The 21,791-nt window shown below is 31.6% G+C and overlaps 2 protein-coding genes across 3 annotated transcripts in view; one reads left to right on the forward strand and one right to left on the reverse strand.

The window, feature by feature from the left end:
* The window catches only part of PolH (DNA polymerase eta), a 29,355-nt gene extending 10,349 nt beyond the window's left edge, over positions 1-19,006 (reverse strand). The window contains exons 1-5 of one of the 2 annotated variants that reach the window (XM_035356921.2): positions 18,870-19,006; positions 17,821-18,036; positions 11,128-11,262; positions 10,042-10,244; positions 1,783-1,937 (exon numbers count right to left, since the gene is read on the reverse strand). In XM_035356921.2, coding sequence (XP_035212812.1) covers positions 1,783-1,937; positions 10,042-10,244; positions 11,128-11,262; positions 17,821-17,960 — 633 coding nt within the window. In that variant the 5' untranslated portion in view covers positions 17,961-18,036; positions 18,870-19,006. Of the gene's footprint in view, positions 1-1,782; positions 1,938-10,041; positions 10,245-11,127; positions 11,263-17,820; positions 18,037-18,284; positions 18,831-18,869 lie in introns of those variants that run through there. The other variant, XM_035356922.2, reaches the window with a different exon arrangement.
* Positions 19,007-19,146: 140 nt separating this feature from the next.
* The window catches only part of ASPP (Ankyrin-repeat, SH3-domain, and Proline-rich-region containing Protein), an 818,500-nt gene continuing 815,855 nt past the window's right edge, over positions 19,147-21,791 (forward strand). The window contains exon 1 of the mRNA XM_085806749.1: positions 19,147-19,354. The gene's annotated coding sequence lies outside the window, so the exon portion shown is untranslated. The remainder of the gene's footprint in view (positions 19,355-21,791) is intronic.

The following is a 21,791-nucleotide window of genomic DNA, read 5'->3' on the forward strand; positions in this document are numbered from 1 at the left end:
ACTATAACTTAACATTTCATCTTGGTATCATCAATTTTAAAACAAGGAACAAACAAAATGTAAAACATGCAAATTACAACTTTTATAACTAAGTTACTTTATATGCTTTTAATAATAAGATTATAAAAGTTTATTAATTTGTTATAAAACTGTAGTAAGCAAAACATTTACCAAATACAACACAATGTATATGTGTGACAGCAGATGTTTCACTGCAAATTAAATAGCAAAAACAAAAACAAACAAGCGCCCCCCCCCAAAAAAAAGAAAAAAAAACGTACAAACTTGTTTTTATAGTCAAATAACCCTAACCTCAAATACCCTGTAACATTTTTTTAGAAACAAAAAAGTAAGCTAAAATAATATTGGATATTTAAAAACTAAAACTTTGGAAATGAAATGCCTGTACCACATATGGGTAAATCATGCTGTGCAAAAAAGGGTTGCCCACATGGGGTACTGACAAAACTATTAAGCTATTAAATAAAATTTTATTCAAGCTCAAGTAATTATGATATATTTTCAATTGATTGTATGACTACTAATTCATCACAGTTATCTATAATTACTATTCTATTACATTATTAATTAATTATCGAAACTAATCTATTACAATAATCTACCACAGTTGAGACAATTATTACTAATCTAAACAGTAGTAATCTTTAGATTATTAATGTTCATATTCTAATAAGAAATTTTATTTTCCATGAATTTTCAAATTGATAAAGTCCACTGGAAATTTGTGGAAATTAATGTATTTGCACAAGCCTATAAAATTTCTAACATAATATTTTATAGTTTGTTGTTTGCCATCTTCATATTAACTTCTTTTGATTGATAATCTGCTAGTCACAGCTTATGAAATATTTGCATTTTTGTCATCATTTTGCCAGGGGTGAAGATGATTTCTTTCCAGTCCTTTCCCATGCTGCATTTCTGTCAGCTTTGAAAAATGAAAATTTGAGTGGTTCTTGTGCAAAAACAGAGAATTTCTGGAACGAATGGATTATTTCATGCTGGCTAGCAATGCATTTCAAAAGAACTCTAAAGTGACTTAAATTCGCTTTATAATGCATGACTTGTGTTACTGAACTATTTATAATATGATTCTGATGTTAAATATATTAATATTTAATCAGATATTCTAAATTGCACATTCTTTTGCTAATTTAATTTTGTAATTTTCTTACATCTTTTGCACTGAGAAAATTTGGAATAGGAAACCAAAGCTTTTATTTCTCAAAGTACTTTTAAATACAACAGAAATAAAATTAATAATACAGGTATATACTGTTGTGTGGATAAATGAAGTAATATATCATATATTGACTTGATAAAATCTAAATTGATTAATCATTGGTTGAAACTTCATAAAAAGTTCTACAAATAGCTACAGCAGATTAAGACATTTCAGATTAAATACAATTTTATATATGAAATTATATCCCTAAAAAATCATGAAAGGTGGAGGAGTGGAACTTCATAACTTAAAATATATTGATTCAAGATATTTCATTTATTGCTCAAAAACATTTTCCTTGGTAAAGACTAAAAATAATGAATCGGGTAATTCAATGATTTATTGGCAAACAGGTATGATGAAAAACCAGGCTAGTTGGCAGCTATGATATTGTGGGTATGTGAGGAGGGGGGAAAAATTCAAATTGAGGTTTTTGAAAATATGTTTACAAGATCATCTCAAAAGTCAGTACAATTACTGATTTTCTCACAATAGCTTCTTTCAATACAATTAAATTGATTTTTTTAAAACAAATCTACCTTATTATGGGCTATTCCAGCTGAGCACCTGTAACCAGTTCTCTCATAAACAGCAGATCTCATTTCTTCAACAATAACTGCTGCCATTGCCAACATTTTATCATTATACAAATGATCTTCTTCATATATCATTTGAAGCCATTTATGAAGTTCATCTAAAAGTAGATAATACATATCAAATTATTAGTATAGTTAATATTATATTTTCATTCAATCCTCAATTCAATTATGCTTATTATAAATGTTTTGATTGCTGATACTGTTAATTATCAATACATTTTACCTTCACTACAGAAACTGCAATAATATGTTTTGTAAAGTGCATACTTCCAGCTATGAACCTATAAAATTGTGAATTTTTGTTAGCATATACAGCATTTATTCGCAAATTCCCCCCTTTTATCACTAATTTTAGTGCTTGAAGACTGGAAAAAAAATATGCAGTTGATAATATTTCTGAAGAGACAATTCAAATGATACACATAACACATTAAAAAGCTAACGTCGCAGACTGCCAAGCCGAAGGCCCGGGTTTGAATCCTGGATGCTTGTAAAAGTATAGTGTCTGTGTGGCATGGGGACACTCTAAATATGTGGCGAGCTGAAAGTCTTCTCGAGAAGTTGGTGGTAGGGAAATAGGGGTGGGAGACCCTCGGATGCATCCCATCGGGGTGCTCTACATCAGAACTGGGGGGGGGAAACTGAGGTGAACTGCGCTGTCATCTGGAAAGTTCTCAAGGTTGTTGCCGATGGCAGATGTACCTTGTGCTCTTTGGTATGAGGAATTTTGTGGGCTTGGGCTGACTATAGGTCAGACAAGTGAGCATTAGTCAACAACAACAACATTAAAAAGCACACATAAAGATACACAACTATTAATATACATTACATATCTTAAAGAATTTATCACTTTCAGTAATATTTTTTTTTTTTTTTTTTTGCTTACACAAGATGATTTCTTATTTGTACACACATTCTGCACTGCTATCAGAAACCAGAAGTTTCTAAATCATATGCTGAAAAAACTCCAAGTGGAAAGTATATCAGTAAATATGGTATTAAAATGATAATTTTTGTTACTTCATATTATCCATCGACAGTGAAACTGTCACCAAGCAATACAGTTTAGCTTCAATTATGCATAAGAGGGAGATACCAACACACTTATAATACCTACTTGAGTGATTCTTGATACTTTTGAACAAGAATGTAAATTAACTGTTACTGCTGTATGTTTCTACACATTTTGAAAAAATAAATAAATAAATAAATAAAATTTGGGATCTGCCTTCTACAGAACAGTAAACAGCGGATTATTTTCGAAGTTATGGGATTTTAACATAAAAAAAAGATACACTACTTATAGTTTGGATATGATATAGTCACCTGAATATGGCCGATAAAACAATAATAGATTGAAACTATTACCTATGGGAAGTTTGTACTCATATCATTCTAGAGATAGCTTTCAGTAAAATTTAACAAATGTGAGAAATCACCGAAAGTCTTTTTATGAAGTGGATCAAATACTGATTGTTTATTAAAGAGGTGTCAGTTCCTTCAGAATTCCACAGGAACAATTGGCAAGATCTCTGTCTACTTCAATGGTTCCAGAGCAGCTAACTTACCCAGATGACAGGATAATACCCATTTTTTTAATTAAAAGTAATATTAACTTACAATTCTAGGATTTCATACAATCATCTCGAATAACTCAATGTCATAGATTTTACATTACTTTTTACCCTAGAATAATCAGGGAAATCCTAGAATAATTAGGCATCTTCAGGAAGGTGATAATTTAAAATGGTAAGAGTGTTAACTGATGATGCACCCTTCACCAACCACACGATTCTGTGTTTTGAAAACTCCATGACAATCACTTTATTTTTCTACATAATAGCTAATCAAGTACTAATTTTTTCAATTCCCCTCCAAATGTCATTATATTAGAGTTTTTTTATGAATCTGGATATTATTTGATCATTATAAATCGCCTTAAGATGAAAAGTGTAACACAAATGCAGCATTAAAAAAGATTAAATACTTATAAATAGTTATCTTTCAAAGCTGTGTGACCTAAATTTTTTTAAATGATTAACAGATTTTGGAAACATATAAAACATGCTACCTAAAAGGAAGAAAAGAAATTAATTGTAATTTTTATCACCAAGCGCACAGCAGTAGCTATCATTTCTTAGCCCAAAAGCTGCTATTATTCTCGAAATGGGATTTTGAGTTGGTTCACTATAAATGGCGCATCAATTTTCAGATTGTTGACACCAAATATTATCCTGTATTATTTTTCTAAAGAAATTAAATAATGAAAAATATCCATGTATGTATGTTCCTTGCACTATGAAAAAATGACTGTACCTAGAGCCATCAAATTTTGAATAATGTAATCTTCCACCCAAACATGTGCACCTTCAGAAGGGTGGAAGATTGAATTTTCAATTTGTTTTATTATTTATTTCAGATTTTGTAAAACTTTAATAAATTTTTTATTGACAAATTGAACGATTTGAAAGCAAACAGTGTAAACACTGCTCGAGTTAAAACATTTTTATCTCTAGCGCACGAGACTGTTACTATTTGGAAAAATTCAAGATATTTATCTTCGAATTTTATTAAACATTCTGTGATTTTGCTTTTGAATTGACTTTTACGATGTGTAAAGAAAGTGATATTTAATAAATAAAGTTAACACATACAAAGAAAATTTTTTTGTTAGCTATCTTACTAAGAAAACTGAATACTGATATGATAAATTGAGAAAAATATGGAAAAAAATATAAAAATGTATGCCTACACTTAGCACTGCAACTGGAATTCTAAACATATGCTCTTATGCAACTTTTAAAAATTACGATTTTGCCATTGAACTGTATGGGGCATAAGTGTGCAGAAAATTATGCTTAATAATAAAAAGACAAAAAACGGGGGGCTTTGCAGGAGTGCAAGATCAGACCGGCAGAATGTGTGCTCAGCAAGAGCATAAAAAACCTTAACAAACCCTTCTGAGCAACTGTTAAAATCAGAAACCTTTCAGTTTTTTTTCCCTCCCTTTTTACTAAATGTTACTGCATTTTTTTAAACAAGACTGAGAAAATAGTAATTTTTTAAAATAATGATTAAAAGTGCTATCTTATGGTATGGTGATATTAGAAATATTTAAGATTTAAATGTGTTCTACACAGTTGTCATAGTATATCTATGAAAATTTGACATTAACTGAGGACATGAAAAAAGGTTAATTTTTCTCCAAGAGCATGATATTTTGCAAAATATGTGCAAATAATCATGATTAGAATGTCCAATTTGAGAAATAAATTTTTCGGAAAAACAATGTTAAATCACACGTACAACACAAAGGAAATCAGCTTAAAGGTAACTGTATTCCATTAATGACTAGAAAAATGGACAGATTAACCAAAACAACAAAGCAGAACAGCAAATCAATACTTAGATAGTTATCTAGCAAAGCTTGTGTAAAAATAAGAAAAAAAAAATCATTAAGAGATCCCTTTATTGAAATTTATTGAAATTATTACAAAAACTGCTGTCCTAAATTTTCAGTCAATATTTAATATAACTGCACATTAAATATTTATTCTTGAAATAATTTTTATGCTCATTTTTATTCATAGTACATCCTTATGTTTTCATTTTTCATATCTAACCATCTTCTAAATAATTAAAAAAATTTAACACTTTTAATGTTTCATTTATAATTGCTATTGAACCTTCCATTATTATATTTCAATTTTTTTGTTACATCATGTGCTTTTCGTAGTAATGTTGCTGTAGCCAATTTTATCGGAAAGGAAAATTCCAAATAGCGTTAGATGATACATAGACATGATAACATTGGGATTTTGCTCATTGTTTAAGTCAAAAGAAAAGACAATGCAACAAAGGTGGGGCAGATGCAATAGGCAGCAAGCTTTTTTTAAATTTAAGAGAAACACTGAACAGCAAAAATTAGGGATGGCAAAGTTTTAGAATTTAGGAAAGGCATTGGATAGCAGAATTTAGGAGTGGCAAGATTACTATAATTTAAGACCCACCAGATTGAACCAGGCAGCAAAATGTGTAGTGCGGGCCCTGCCCCTTCTATAACCACTTGAGTTGAAAGTATAATCTTGACCAATAGCAGCACAGAATCAATCAATGTATTATTATCTAGAAATATATCCTAGCCATCATGTGTTTGAGAGTGAGTGACATGCAGAAATCTCAAATAGTCAGGAAAAAATAATGTTTACAGCACACCTGCTTTCTTTTGTCAAGCATTATGTGTTGTAAAATGTAACCCTGTACGTTTTAACAAATATCTTGTATCATTGTGTAATAATTATCATATATCTCGTATCATCCTTTAATATGTAATCTATTTTAAGCCTTCTTTTTTGAAGTACGTGTATGTCACCTTATGCATGTCCTTATATTTGTCACCTTATGTATCTATCGCACCTTATGTTCTACGTATCATGCATCCTGGCATCTGCCAATATTTGTATTTTCTGCATATTGTAACATATATCTCGCATAACCCTGTATCATGCGTCTTATTTCGCACCTTCTACCATGCATCCTGCCACTTATTTCACTCTGCACCTCATATTATGTATCTTGGCATCTGCATATATCTGTATCAACAGCATCTTGTATCATATATCTCGCAACATCCTGTAACATGTAACTGATTCTGCTCCTATATATCTTATATTCATAAGTATGTGTACGTCACCCAATGTTTGTCACATTAGATATGTTCTTATGAATGTCCCCTTATACATCTCATGCACGTAAGATGTATTTAGGCATCTGAATATATATATGTATCTTCTGCACAGTATATCTGTAGCCACCGTATGTTCTTATGTATCATGTATCTAGGCAAGAGATAAAGGTGGACGTGGCGCTATACCGATTAACCGTATTGGTAGAGGGATGGTGCCCACATCCTCCGTCGCATGTCGCATGTCAAGCATTATGTTCTCTATTCCTATATCATGTAAGGTTTTCACTTTTTTGTGTGAAGAAAAGGAAATATTGAAACTAAAAATTCTTGGTTTCCAATTTCATCAGAAATATCCAATTTAACAGTTCCCGAATCATTTTGACTATTTTTTTGCACGATATCTGTATGTATGGTTGGTATATTTAATTATGGCAAAGCATGAAAGTGCTATCAGCCTAAGGGAAGCGATGCTTTCATGCAGGACATTCTAAGGGAAACTGGCTTGTATGTATGCTACACAAGGGAAAAGTCATGAAAACGCCCAAGCACCCAGCTCATTTGCCTGGAACCGAGCCTAGGCCAGAACTATCAACATTTTACCAACTTTTTACCACTCGATCACTGGCAGGCCCTGTATGCATGGACAGAATAAAAGACTATTTTTTCCAAAATAGATTTGTTTCATTCATGATTTATAAATCTGTAGGTATGTATCGCATCTGTAGGTATGTATTTATAAATATGTAGGTAACTCAAAACCAATTAGGCGTAGAACGTAGAAATTTTGTATATGGGACGGCTATAGCATCTTGTGTGTTGTGCACCTCCCTTTTTTATTATGATCAGCAGTGCCAACTGTATATATCTATATCTATCTATATTTATACATATATACAAACCCCCTTACCCTGCTTAAAAGTCTTTATATGGCCTCTTTTATTTTCGCAGTCTTTAGTCATAGTCATATGTTTTTAGTTATGCAAGTGTTTTAAATGATGAAATTATTCATGTTTCGGTAATGCCAACATTTAAAAAAAAATTATTTTGGACAAATAACGAAATCCAACTTCGAATGGGGTTTCCCAGTTCGTGTACTTATATTTAGGAAATGTTTGCACTTCATGGAAAAATAAAAATACGAGAAGTTCGAGTCACATGTAATTTCAAAATTTGCAATTTTTGATGTCATTTTCAACTTGCCCTGTGGGATTGGGTAATTAAGTTAGAACAATGTGAAGAAATAAATTTAAATGAAGTGCAGAAAAAAAAATGTGTATAATTTAATAGGCCATACAAGAAAGTCATGTGGTGTCCACATCAGACATTTTTAAAAAAAAATTTTTGGCTGGTGGTCAAGAGGTCCAGATATCGGATCATTCCAGATGTTGGAGATCCAGATTTTGAGCTTTTTACAATGCTAATATTTGCAAGAACTAAGTCAGTTTTGATTATTATCTGCTTACAATAAAAAACTTATAATATTGTTTTAACCATGGTAGTTTGTAACTTATAAGGTAAATTCCAATATGTATTCTAAAATATATCTGTTGTATTCAACAAAGATCACACCTCATCAACCAGTTCTAAACTTAGGTCAACCCTTTCAGGGGTGCAATGTTATGATTTTTTTAAAAGTTATGAAAAAGTAAGCATAATGAGATGCAAGGGTCCTATAGACAACATAAATGAGTTTAAAAAAATTTTTTTTCGTCCCCCTTTATGGAAAGGTGACCGGTTTCGCCTTGAAACCAGCGCCCGTCTAGAGCATTTAAGACTAAACATTTGCTTATTTATCTTTACTTTGCTGGAAAGTATCTGAACGTAACCCAAATTGCAGATTATACTAGTAAATTACTGAACAACTAATGAAATAAGCAATATTTGCATAAACACACATTTTTAATTATAAATAAAAAATTTAAAAAAGGAAAAAATGAGACAAAAAGTAACTAATAATGCACTAAATTACTTGCATAAAACTATGAAATATTTTTTAAAATTATGTTAAAAACTAAGAAAATTATATGTGAAAATAAAATAAATTTAGATGCATACAAATATTTTACTACGAACTAGAAGCATGAGATAAGCGACAGCTAAGAGAAGCAGAATAAAAACGCAACTGTGAGTGTTCTTCAGTGTGCTCTGTGCCTCTGAAAAAATAAGAAATGTTTTCCCTCTCTCAAAAGCCCCATAAATCCTCATCTTTGAAGCCAAACGAAGATATGGTGCAACTGTTTACAGCAGTGATCCGAAAGCAACAAACACAGCTGTAAAAAATCTTGCAACTGCGTCATCTCATCCTTTCTTCGATATCTCAGAGGGGAGGTGTTTTCATACTGAAACCGCAATGAAAACATTCAAAATTAAAAGGGTTCCATTACTTTTTTGTGAACTAAGGACATTTCACTAATCATTGATGCCTGTTTATAAAATATATTGTGGAAAAATTAAAAATTGTTGGGTTTTTTGCTCTTAAAATAGCTAAAAAAGAATAGTGTCTAAAAGAAGCTATTTTTGAATGGTTCGTATCAATTAATGGATGCCCAGAAAGCTCTGGTGCTGCCATCTGTTATCAGCTTTAAGAAGTAATTTAATTTTAGCAGCGGTTTTGAGAAAATGAAACCAAACTTTCTAAATTAAAAAAAATGTTGAAAATGCGGTTTCAAGGCGAAAACACCGCTCCTGAAAGGGTTAAAAGAAGGGTATCTATGTATTAATGCTACCACCTTGGTGCGATATGGCATTTTTTTACAGATGAAAAGTTAAAAGTTCTCAAAACTATAAATATTTATTGAAGCTGGCATACATTAGCAACATACAAAAAGAAAACACGCTTTAGCAATTTAAAATACAAATTTTAATTATTAAACAAGGATTAAGTGATACATTTAAAAAATAAAACTTATTCTTCATCAACTCTTTCTGTAGTTTTTCCTCTGTTCATCATCCCAAGTACATAGAAATACTTAAAAAAAAAAAAAAAAAAAAAAAAAAAAAAAAAACTATCAGAGAACTGCAAACACAGCCATCACACAAACTTCAGCAGTATCCGTTATCTACCAAACACATGTCCTCATTGTTCCCTCTAGGAGATTTACATCAAAATTCTGTATTGCTACAGAAATTTGACTGCAGCTTCTTCCATTGTGGGCAAATTCCAGAAGTGCATATTTCAAAATTAAGATTAAAGTATTATGATTTATTTATAAAAAATGTTGAACTCTGGGATACAACAACCACAATAACAATAATAACGAAAACGGAGACACTACTTGACTGAATGTTTGTTATGAGCATAATTGTTTGAAAAATGGTCATGAGTATGGTTGCCAGAATTTTGCACATTCTGAAAATTTGGCAACTTCTACTAAAGTGGTTGCAATAACATGTAAGTACCAAAAGAAGTAGAAAATCTAATCAATGAATGGAAAATAAATATGAATATATTAAAAATTCTAATATTACATATATTAAGAGTTACAATGTTTTCTGAGCAAAGCAAAACTTACTTTTCTGCGAAGCACCATCTTCATTTTCCCAACCAACAACAAAGGTATTTGGTAATTGATCGGGTGTAACAGGAGCAGCTTCTTGCATTTTTTTCTGAATGATAGAAGTCAAGTCTAAATATGCTTCATCTATGCTAGCTCTTTCAACGCAATCACTAAATTCACAAAGTACATCAATAACTTTAGCTCCAGCTTCCCTGTATCTATAGAATGAAAAACAAAAACATACATTTGTTTTCTGCAAAAAATTATCGAATTGATGTGCAAACATAAAAGAGTTGTTTTCTATAAATATATAACACAAACATTGGGAAGAAATCCAAATTTTTTGTTATATATTTATAGAAAATCCCCAGATACATTGTCAAACATAATTTATCTGTGTTATGCAGAATGCTGCATACAGGAGTTTTAGAAACAGTACTAACTTGAAGGTGTATTTTTTACCAGCTGGAGATTATACTTTTGTTCTTATGACAGCAGTGCACAAAAACAAAAACAAAAAAAAACAAAAAACAAAAAAATCCTCCTGTTCTTTTTCAATGCAAAAACTATTGGATAATTCTCTAAGGTATAACAGGTACTGGAAGAGCTAATGAGATTTATAAGGTTAGGTTAAGTCACTTGAATATGGCAAAGCACACAAGAGCTAACTGCATAAGAGAAGGGACGTCTTCATGGGAGACTTTCTAAGGGAAACTGGCTCGTATCCATGCTACACATGGGAAAACTGTGAAAACCAATTCTGCACTAAGCTCTTTTTTCTGGGCTCAAACCCAGATTGAACTACAAGCATTCAGACACTTGGCCACTCTGCTAATGCTACAGCTGTTTTCTAAGGTAAAATATATAATAATTTATATTAAACAATAAGCATTGAAGATAATTCTAAGATTTAATTCCAGCACTGTAGAGAAAGTATGAAGAAAGAATATTAACTGTTAAAAATCTATAAGGCTTAAAAAAAACACTGCAATGTAAAATCTTATATCATCAATCCAACCAGGGCTTATGTAATCATGATACAAAGAGCAAATGGAAAATAAATGCTATTTTACAACACAAACCAAAGATATTTTTTCTTACTTAGTTAAGTCAGCTTTACCCCTAACTTCAGGAACTCTGAACAGATGAATGTCGGGACACTTTTCTTGGGCTTCATCACCTTTTAAAAAACGGCTAACTCCTTTTGCACGAGCTTCATAATTTACAGCAATTATACTAAAAAATGCAATAATAAATAAGCATAAATTAATTATACAATATTTTTCAAATTATATGGAACACTACTTCAACTAAAAAAAAATTACTACATTTACAAAGTAATTTAAAAAACACTACAGACTGGCAAATATTAGTCATGGCTAAATATAATGTATATCTAAGAAATATGCTTTGAGAAACAAAAATGTCATCTGCAAAGTGCAAAATATCATCTAAAATTAAATTTTCAAAAGCATACTATTTATATAAGTAGCAATAATGATTTTTGTTGGAGACTTCTTATGACATGCTATAGATAATGTTAATTTGTTACATTTAAATTATTATTTAACATTTAAATTTTAAAATTAGTAAATTTTTACTTCACTCAGTATTCCTATAATTAATGCACTATAATTTATTAAAAGTTATTATTAAAGGTACCTGTATTAAAAACAGCACACAGGGAGCTACTGCATTAAATGGTTTGTTTTGGTTTATTTAATTATGGCAAGGTACACGACGGCTATCTGCCTAAGAGGAGGGATGGCTTTGTGGAGTACTTTCTAAGAGAAACTTGCTCATATACATGTTACACATGAAGAAAACCATGAAAACATCCATGCCTCCAGTCCGTTCACCGAGATTAAAACCTCCGGACCAAACTACCAGTGTTCAGCGATTTTACCACTCAGCTGCTGGTGGGCACTATTACACTAAATGCACTTATTGTATTACTTAGGGTTATGTGAGACTAGCAGATAAGTCCTCATATAACACTTATGTTATGTGTTAAAGACATGTTCCTAAAATCATGCATATAGCTTGGTTCTGCGATTCATTTTAGCTTTACCAAGTTCTTGATAGCACAACATATGCCAAGCAATGCCTAAAATTTATAACAATGTAAGTATAGGTAGATATGGGCAGGGTATCGGAAATCCATCATCTTTATATATATAAGCAGCTAAAGTGTGTGTCGCCGATAGTTTATTGTTGCCACTTGGAAAAATCAGGGTGGAAATGAACGTTTCTGCAGTTTTTAATTAATATCTCAGCCGATTAAAGTTGTACGAAGATGAGAACGATATCGATGGGATTGGAGAATTTTTTGGAATCCGAGGATACGCGTCTCGAATTTAAACTTTTCGCCGATCCGTAGATATTCGAGAAAAAAGAATTTGGCACGTAGCCAAATCCCTCTAATAGGGAAAAACCCAAGAAAGAAAGTGGAAAATGTAGGGAAAAATTAGTTTTTAATTAATATCTCGGCTAATTAAGGTCCCAAGAAGATGCGAATGGTCAAAATGGCGTGCCACGGACCTGCGGAATTCAACGGTGTGCTTTGCTAAGCCCGGGAGCCAGTTGTTTCGGAAGAGATAATGTTACTTCACCCCATATATATATGCGGCTTAAGTGTCTGTTTGTCGCCAAGAGTTTATTGGTTGCTTGCGTAACTGTACTAGCCAATGGGGGTGAAGTTGCCACGGCACAGGGTTGCTGTTTCAATTGAGATGTAGAGAATTTCCTGTAAAACTTGCCTTTGCTATGATCAATATTTCTCAGAGCCAAATGCTTAAGCATGTTGGCATTTTTTTACCTGAGCCTGCATTTGGACACGGTCAACTTTATGTTTCCTGGTCAAGAGTTCATGAAAGAACGGACGTAAAACTAAAAATAATTGATGGTCCTCTGCAAGGCGAGCTTAAAAATGATGGAAAGATCTACACAAGAAATGTTGTGTACAAAGAGATCTTTGACATGGGAATTAACATTTCATTATTTAAATCACTTTTATTGATTGAGCTAGCGGTGGCTCTTAAGAAATGTACCGCCAGTGGTTTCCTTCATTGCGCTCTACTTTAAGCAATTAAGCAAGTAGAAGGGGGAAACCCCGTGGGGCAGTAAGCAAAGGGGCGTCCTCGCCACCTGCCCTGGGCAATTCAGTTTAAATTAGCAGACACCTTTGCACAAATCATTTTAATTACAATTTATAATATCTAGAATAGCAGTCATTTCGTATGACCGCAGGGCTTTCTAGTTGATCATACAGGTATTGTGGGGTCACAGTAATTGTACATTTTCACCCTAATTTTAAGGGTGAACACCCCAGAGGTGATCCAAGGGTCTTCCACCCCTTTTTCCTCTACCACTAATCTCTTGAGAGGACTTTTGGTTCACCATATATTTTGAGTGCCCCTTGCTGCACAGACACTATATGCTTACAAACATCCATGCCTTCTCAGGAACCTGGACCCTTCGTTAGGCAGTCAGCATCCCTAACTACTGCGGAGAATCGCTCTCTTTATCCCCCACCAGATGGCAACTGTTGCCAGAACTAGATTTCTTTCGCAAAAGTGCATTCTGGGGTTAGAGAATGCTCTGTTTTGAGCACTGCTGTGTGGACTAGCATGGAATCTAGAGATTTTAACTACAACATTTAATATTGTGTATGCCTACTATATCTTTTCGATAGTGCATTTGTTATTATTAATCTTAACTGTTATTTAAGTTGTGAATTTTTAATCGTTAACTCTATGGCTGTCATTAATCAATGAATAACTTCTGTGCATGTGATAATCTAGTGTTTCACACCACTATATCGGCTGATAACAATGAAGTAAAGTACCTGTGCCTGCATGTCTCCAACCAAACATTCATAATTTAGTGTGTATCCAGACAAAGATAATAATGAAGCTTCAACATGGGAATAAGCAAGTACAAAATAGTGTTTAGTCTTTGTGAACTTATATAAGAAAACCAATTCACACCGTATGTGGATCCAAAACAGAAACAGATATATTTACTACCTTTTGTTATATTTGAGATTCTTCTCTCAACTGACATCCAAAAATCTTCCTCAAGTTTTCTGGCTTGTTAGGGTAAATCAATGTATAAAATTATAATTTGATCTTCTAACACTTTCTCAGTCCTCCTCTAATATTAAATGCATAAGAAATTTTTGTAGCAACATGCTTAACGTTTATGAAACTACAACACTTGCATTTCATAGTATTTTTTAAAATAATTACATTTTTTAAGTAGCTGGTATCTTCTCAATTTTAATTTCCCAGTATCACCAATCACACAATATTTTTTTTTTAACCAACAGAGAGAATTAAGGTACACACATTTTCCTGTTGACCGTGAAACTGTCGTCAAACAGCACAATTTGGTGTCAATTATGGATAAGTGTGACATAACAGACAAAAATCTATGCTTCTGTTTAATGTAACCTTAATTCTCAATAAGCCACATTTTTAATGAGCATGGATATAGTAACTATTATTGCTGTATTTTTTCTCTGGATTTGGGGAAAAAAAATTAAAGTGTAAAGAATCATATTTATGACTGCACTACAGTTCATTTAGAGCTGAGAGAATTAACATCAATTGAATGGAGAAAAGAACAGCTGGATTCTGTCAAAAAAAAAAAAACAATAATAGATTGGAAAAATCACGTGTAGGAAGTTTGCATTTATCGTATTTTAAACTATTCCGATAAAATCCAAGGCCTCACAAAATAGCAGAAATCGATGAAATCTTTTTTATGAAATGCAGAAAAGAAGTGGGTCAAATACTTCCACAGCAAGGGCTATGGTGCTGAGATAGTGACAAATATTAGTTTAGAATTCAAACAACAAAAATCAGCGTAATATTTGCAAATTTTCACAGGACTAATTTTGATTGTTTTTCTGAACCATCAAAACTAGTCCTGTGAAAATCTGCAAATATAATGCTGACTTTTGTTGTTTGAATTCAAACTAATACTTGTTCGGAGTGTTATTTTATCTTAATTAGAGGACAAATGTTTTATTATAAGAGTTGCAGACAAAACTGCCACTCAGAATTTCACAGGAACAGTTAACGACACACTAGCAAACAGATAGTGACTCAGTAAACTCAGCAGTGCTAGCCATCTTTCATAGACAATTGCATAATATGCAAGTACCAGAGTTAATATAAGTTTGAGAGATTTAACATTTTTGTTCTCTGGATAACCACAGATCAAAAGCAATTATTTTTTTTTTTCATCAGATTTAATCACAACTCTATAAGCATCACAGCTTGTTTCTATTAACACACTGGGTAAAATCCTAGTATACAATACAGTCTTAGTACAATTTTGAAAATTTTCACCAATACCAAAATGACTCGTTTACTAGCCCATCATAATGTGGCCATATTCCATGTGTACCCTATAATAGGATTATGTCCCCCACACTGAACATACAGCTAAACTTTTTTTCTCTTAACTAGCATTTATAATGTAATGCTATGTTTATTAATTTTCAAGATACTGCATTATATAAAAAATTAGACAAACAAAATACAGTAAATAAGATTAAACTTCATAGGAACATATTTACTCAGCCAAACTAATACAAACACATTTTGGAAAAAAATTTAGATACTTTTTTGTTGGTGAGAATGTTGATTTGACAAGAAACAGTCGTTTAGGTTTACCTATCTGCACATATGCCTTTCTCCTAAAATATGAAACAATCGTTTATGTTTACCTATTTGCGCATATGCCTTTCTTCTAAAATATAACAATTTTTCATTCATGCTCGCAATTTGCATTTCTTTGGTTATTGTTTTTAAAATCTAGCAATTTTTCAATAGTTCTGCATATAAACAATCTAGCAATTTTTTAGTAGTTCTACATATATATAGTTCTGCATGTTTTTAAAATCTAGCAATTTTTCAATGATATAAACATTTCTTCTACCTTTGATTTTAAAATATAACAGCTTTTCATGTGTGCTTAAAAGTTGACATTTCTTTGGCTAATGAAAATATTCACTTTTAAATTACAGTGGTTTTTCATTTCAAATATTTATCATGCTTGCTATTTTCAATCTACTATAAGGTATTTCATGCCTTCATGGTGTGATGGTCAGCACGTTCGGCGTGTATTTGAGAGGTCCGTGGTTCGAGTCCCGGCAAGGGCATTGCTCCTTTTTCATCTCTTCTGCTTCAAAATATCCAAATGACTCTACAGAGGCACCCGAACTAAAAAAACTGATGGATGATGATTCTCCACCACTAGGATTTAACAACTAGGATTTCCTAATCCCAAGTTACCCTTTACAAGAGGAAGTATATAAGGTATTTCTCCTACATTCTTAGCATGCCTTTATGGTGCAATGGTCAACATGCTCGGCGTGTATTTGAGAGGTTTGTGGTTCGCGTCTCATTGAGGGCATTTCATATTTCATCTGCTTCAATATATTCTAATGACTCGAGTGTGTATACCTACACATATAAACATATACGCACATTTCTGAGTCTGGTCCCAATGACAGAAGTGTATCAAAGAGGCTATAATTTATTACGGGAAGAAAAAGGTATTTTACCAAAAGAAAGATTTACGAAAATAGGTATAATATGCAGTTATATGTTGGTTTCATGCTGAAAATTAATTTAGGGAATCATAAATATGTTTTCTTATGACACTGCATGGATCAACAAAATGATGAAACAAAAGGCACAGAAGTACGGTTTGCCATCACCTGAATTCCTATTTAGCAGTGTTCATGTTCAGGTACCAAGTTGGCCACGATATTGGGTTTGAGACACAATTAGCAGTAACCGCTGAACTGTACTTATCAGAAAGAAACTATAAAAAAATGAATTTTCTTATACCTATGTTACATCTTTAATAAATTGCTAACAAAATTTTATACTATAATAAATTAAATACTTTCAAATTTATGATTTTGTTTGATAATAAAAGTATAATTAGTATTTTGTAAGAAAAAAACACTATATTGACAGAATGTAATTACATTTGTTTTCTGCACATATGCAAATCAATAACCTTTTATTTCTTGCCAATGCAGATATGCACCCAAATCAACATTCTCACAAAGGCCACCAAAAATGATAAGTGGTCTTCTGTTCTTCAAGTTTGATATGCACCCAAATCAACATTCTCACAAAGGCCACCAAAAATGATAAGTGGTCTTCTGTTCTTCAAGTTTGAGCTGTAAAAATTCTGTAAACTGCAAGAGCACTTCAAAGACTGGTTTAACTCTTCTATAGACACGACACCAATCAATCTACCACAATAATTAACCCTCTGAGCAGCCAGGATTTTCACTAAGAAAGCACAAATTTCCTAAAACTACTATGAGAACAATTTTTTTAAAAATTTTAATGTAAAATCTCTCCTGGTATTTCATACCTGGATTTGTTTTCTTTTGATATATTGCCTTAACTTCTTTGACATATTTTAATATGCACGGCACGTATATATACGTTCTTGCAGACATCACAAAAAATATTCTAGGCCATACATATACGGCTGCTTAGAGGGTTAAATGACTAATGGACTACAATAATTGAATGATGAATGGTCATAAATGTTTCAGAATATGTTACTTTAAGTGACACTTAAAAGATGAATCTAGGAAAATGATGCAACTGTTTGTCCCTTATACTGCATAAGAATAAAAAGCACATAACATGTAAGAAGTACGAAAATTGAGAAATATCGATGGGAATGTTAAAAACTGATTTTTATTTCACACAGATGCAAGTTACTCAAAATAAATAAATTTGTAATGCTCACCTTCCCCCTTTCCATGATTTGTACTGCACGACAGCACATGGTTTATTTTGATATTCTGAACAAAGTTTTTGCTCTACTTGCACATAAAAACAATCCATGTCTACTAACACAATAACTCGCTCTCCATTTTTAAAATCCATTTTGACACAGTAGATATTCAGAAAAAAAACGAATTAACATTGCACATTTTCCTCAAATATCCACTGACTCAGAGATCTGGAAAGAAAACATAAGGATTTTTTAAAAAAAGCAAATATTTCCTTAAATCATGCACATGAACAGTCAAATGTGGGAAAGGGAAAATATTAGCATTTCTAAATTGACTGAATTCCGTTACTCATATTATGCCAGTTATTTTTACAGTAAAACATATAAACCATACTGCAGCTTACACACAATTCCTATCAATTACAGAATAATTATTCATGAAAATTACATATATATGATATTAATAACAAACTCACCTTAATATTTAATTTGAAACTGCTTTTCCACAGTGCACTTTAAAATTTACTGCTCAAAAATTTGTTCATAAAACCATTTCTTCAACACTAAACTATAAAATTGTCCTTGTTCAATGTTATTGTTTATGGAATTAACTTCATAAAAATCTAATTTTAAGGTAAATACGTGCAATCATGGTGAAAATTTGTTTCATAATTAGCTGAAAATATTTATTTTGGGGTATTTCAAACACAGAAATGATAAGAATAAAATAAATTATAGCAAGAAAACCGACTGAAAATGCATAATAAAAATAAGTAAAGAAAAGGCACGCGGTAAATGGATTGCACTGTCATAGTACCCATACTTAATATAATTTTGAGATGATGGTAAAATAGACTGAAATATTCCAGTTAATATTTTATTATGTCAATTATTACGCAACAAAAGATCGCTTTCATAAAGATCTTCAAAAGAAAGGTATATTAGATAAATGTTAGAAAATTTAATTGTGCGATAAATTTAGTTAAAGATTAATAATAACTGCTAATAGCATACAGCTACAATCTGCGGGATATAGATGCGTTAAGAATCCTTCAACTTACCGCCAAAACATTGTCTATATAACTACGTCACATGAATCGCACACTGAAGTGGCGGGCATAGTCGATCCAATGGCACATACTACGTCTAGAGATACGACGAGATCTGAAGTTTGAATGGATACATGTGACAGTTTCTCACTGCGCATGCGTGCGATGGAAACGGTCCGAGTTCGTATGAGATGAAGTACAAGCGGCAGACGATGTCAATAATCATTCAAGCGCTTTTGAATGTAGAAGTATGGAGTTGGTCTTCAATTAGACACCTTAGAAAACTTTATTAGCGCCTCTCAGTAAAATTAAATATCCAGTGCAGTGTTTGAATCACAGATATTTTGATTCTTGATTGTGAATTAAAGTGATTATTCATATCACAGGAGGATTACATATGAACTTTTTCAGTAACTGTGGTGTCCCGGCCGGCCACGAGGATTAATCATCTTTAAAATCTACCTGTTCCGCAGACGGGTCGTGCGACCATACTTCCGGTAAGCTCCATGTCCGTACTTAAATAAAAAATTAGTTTCAAAAGGATCATATATATATCTAAATAATTTTTTTCATACTTATATTTTTAATAATATTTGTTACCTATATCAGTGATAGTTCGATACAAAATTTTATAATTTCATAATATATAATTTCAATTTAATAAATAATTTGTGTATTTGCATACATTCAAATTTTATGTAGAAAGAAGAAGCGAATTAGGTGCAAAAGAAATTTTATGGAAAAAAACTGTTTCAATAGCAGCATGCATATGAAAAGATTTGTCAAAAATTTGTGAGGAATGGACATTTTTTAATCACTGTGATCGTACCTGATTTTGTTCAGTTTCGGTCTTCAGGCGCATTTGGCGCTCGCGCACTGATGCGTTGTGGGTGCTCCGAAAGTGTAAGCACGTGTTGATTGTTTAAGCACATCAGAAATTTTCCGAGCTGGAAATTGAGGTTGAAGAGATAAATTACACTAGTGGAAGCGAATTTAATTTCCTGTATATATCTATTTTAGTTTTCTTTTAATTTTATAGTAGTAAATACGGCATGTCATGTTGAATTCATTAATCCTAGCATGAGCAAAATAAATCAATAAATTTATCCGGAAGCCGTAGATAAAATGATAATAGTAATATACTGTTGAAACGCGATTTTAATAAAACTGCTGTAATTTATTTTTGAATAGTATTATTTAATACGTTACCATATTAAATCAAAGTATTGTAAATCATTAAAAATTTGCATTCTAAAATATCAGTCCTGTTTAAGATAATTCGAAACTGCTATTGTAATCATCGCAGTAATTTTTATTATTAAATTTTGCTATTTCTCCAATCTTAATGTCCCTTTATTATCTTTGAAATTTTGTCTTATGTGTTATTTACGTGGATGTGAATACTTTTTCGTATATTTTTTATTATCATATTAATGATACAAATTTCTAACTAATTCCTTTTTTTGCACAGTTGTTAAGTTTTATTTGTTAAACAAGTGCAAAATCGTATTTTTGTTAAATAGCAAATTAACATTATTTTCAGTTGAAGAAAAAGGTAAAGATTTAGATATTTGAAGAAGAGAGGTGCTTAGTATGTATTTTCATGGAAACAGCTATACAGTTCCTTTCTTTATAATTTTCTTTGTTTTTAATGAGTAAAGCATTGCATAATTTAATACAGAATATATATTATTCTTTGCAGGGCTTAATTACTAAGATTAGAAGTGCCGAAACCCTAATGCCATAAATAAAGAAGGGAAAAGATAAAATAACAATTAGAACAATAAAATAATTAATAATTAAAATAATTAGTAATTAAAAAATAAAAAAAAATCTGAAATGTTTCAGATTTTAAATTACGTGCAAAGGGGCGTTTTGTTACCTTTATTTATTAATTATCATGGTCTTTGCACTTAAACCATAAAATTCAGTTCAACAGCAATGCTGCAAAATAATTTTAAAATGAGCATATCTTTTGAAGTTCCCGATACACAGTTCCGCGCGCTGGAGATAAAATGTCCCCCCCCCCGTAGAGGTTTCCATTGCTCGCTTTTAAATCGTTGAGTTTGTTAATCAAAAATTCGTTAAAGTTTTACAAATATGAAATCGATAAGAAAACAAATCCCAGATTTCAAATTTGGGCTTCCAGATGCCCATATTCGTAGTAGGATTACGTCATTCAAAATTGAATGGCTCTAGGTACTCTTATTTTAGCACAATGCGAGAAACATTGTGCTAAAATAATTGTGCTAAAACATTGTGCAAAATACATTTATGCAATAATTATGAATTATTAATAAATAAATTAAAATACATTTATGCAGATTCTTCATTATTTAATTTCTTCAAATATAATACAGGGCGATAGTATTTGGTGATAGTGTTTGAAAAGTCATATGCCGTTTATAGAGCTCCGACGCAAAATCGCAAAACGAAAACAATAGTCCTTCAGGGACAAACCCCCTTTGGACTAAAAATAAGAAAATACTTAGTAATTAAAATATTGAAAATTTAAAATAATAAAATAATTAGTGACTAAAATATTAAATAATTAAAATAATTAGCAATTAGAATGTTAAGCAATTAAAATTTAGTAAAAATTTAAAGACAAGTAAAAATTTAATTATTGATGAATAGTTAAATAATAAATAAAATCTCGGATCTCGTCTTATTTGGGGCTGCAGCTGGGATTACAGTTTTATAAGAAGAACTAAAATATAGATCAGCGGGCATTAATTAAATTTAGGCCCTGAATGAACAGATAATGCGCTCTTTTAAAAGGATGATAGAAACAAAGACCATAATTTTTCCAGCATATCAATGAAAAATCGTAAAACAAAGCGCAGCAAATGAAAAGACCGAATGCTAGAAACAGTACCCAGAGTATGAAAGGAAATTTTGATTACGTAACCCTTTCGTCAAATTTTCATTCCC

This window comes from Stegodyphus dumicola, chromosome 12 (assembly GCF_044657685.1).
Source record: "Stegodyphus dumicola isolate Sdum_Otavi_A_Nest chromosome 12, ASM4465768v1".
In the NCBI taxonomy this organism is placed as follows: domain Eukaryota; kingdom Metazoa; phylum Arthropoda; class Arachnida; order Araneae; family Eresidae; genus Stegodyphus; species Stegodyphus dumicola.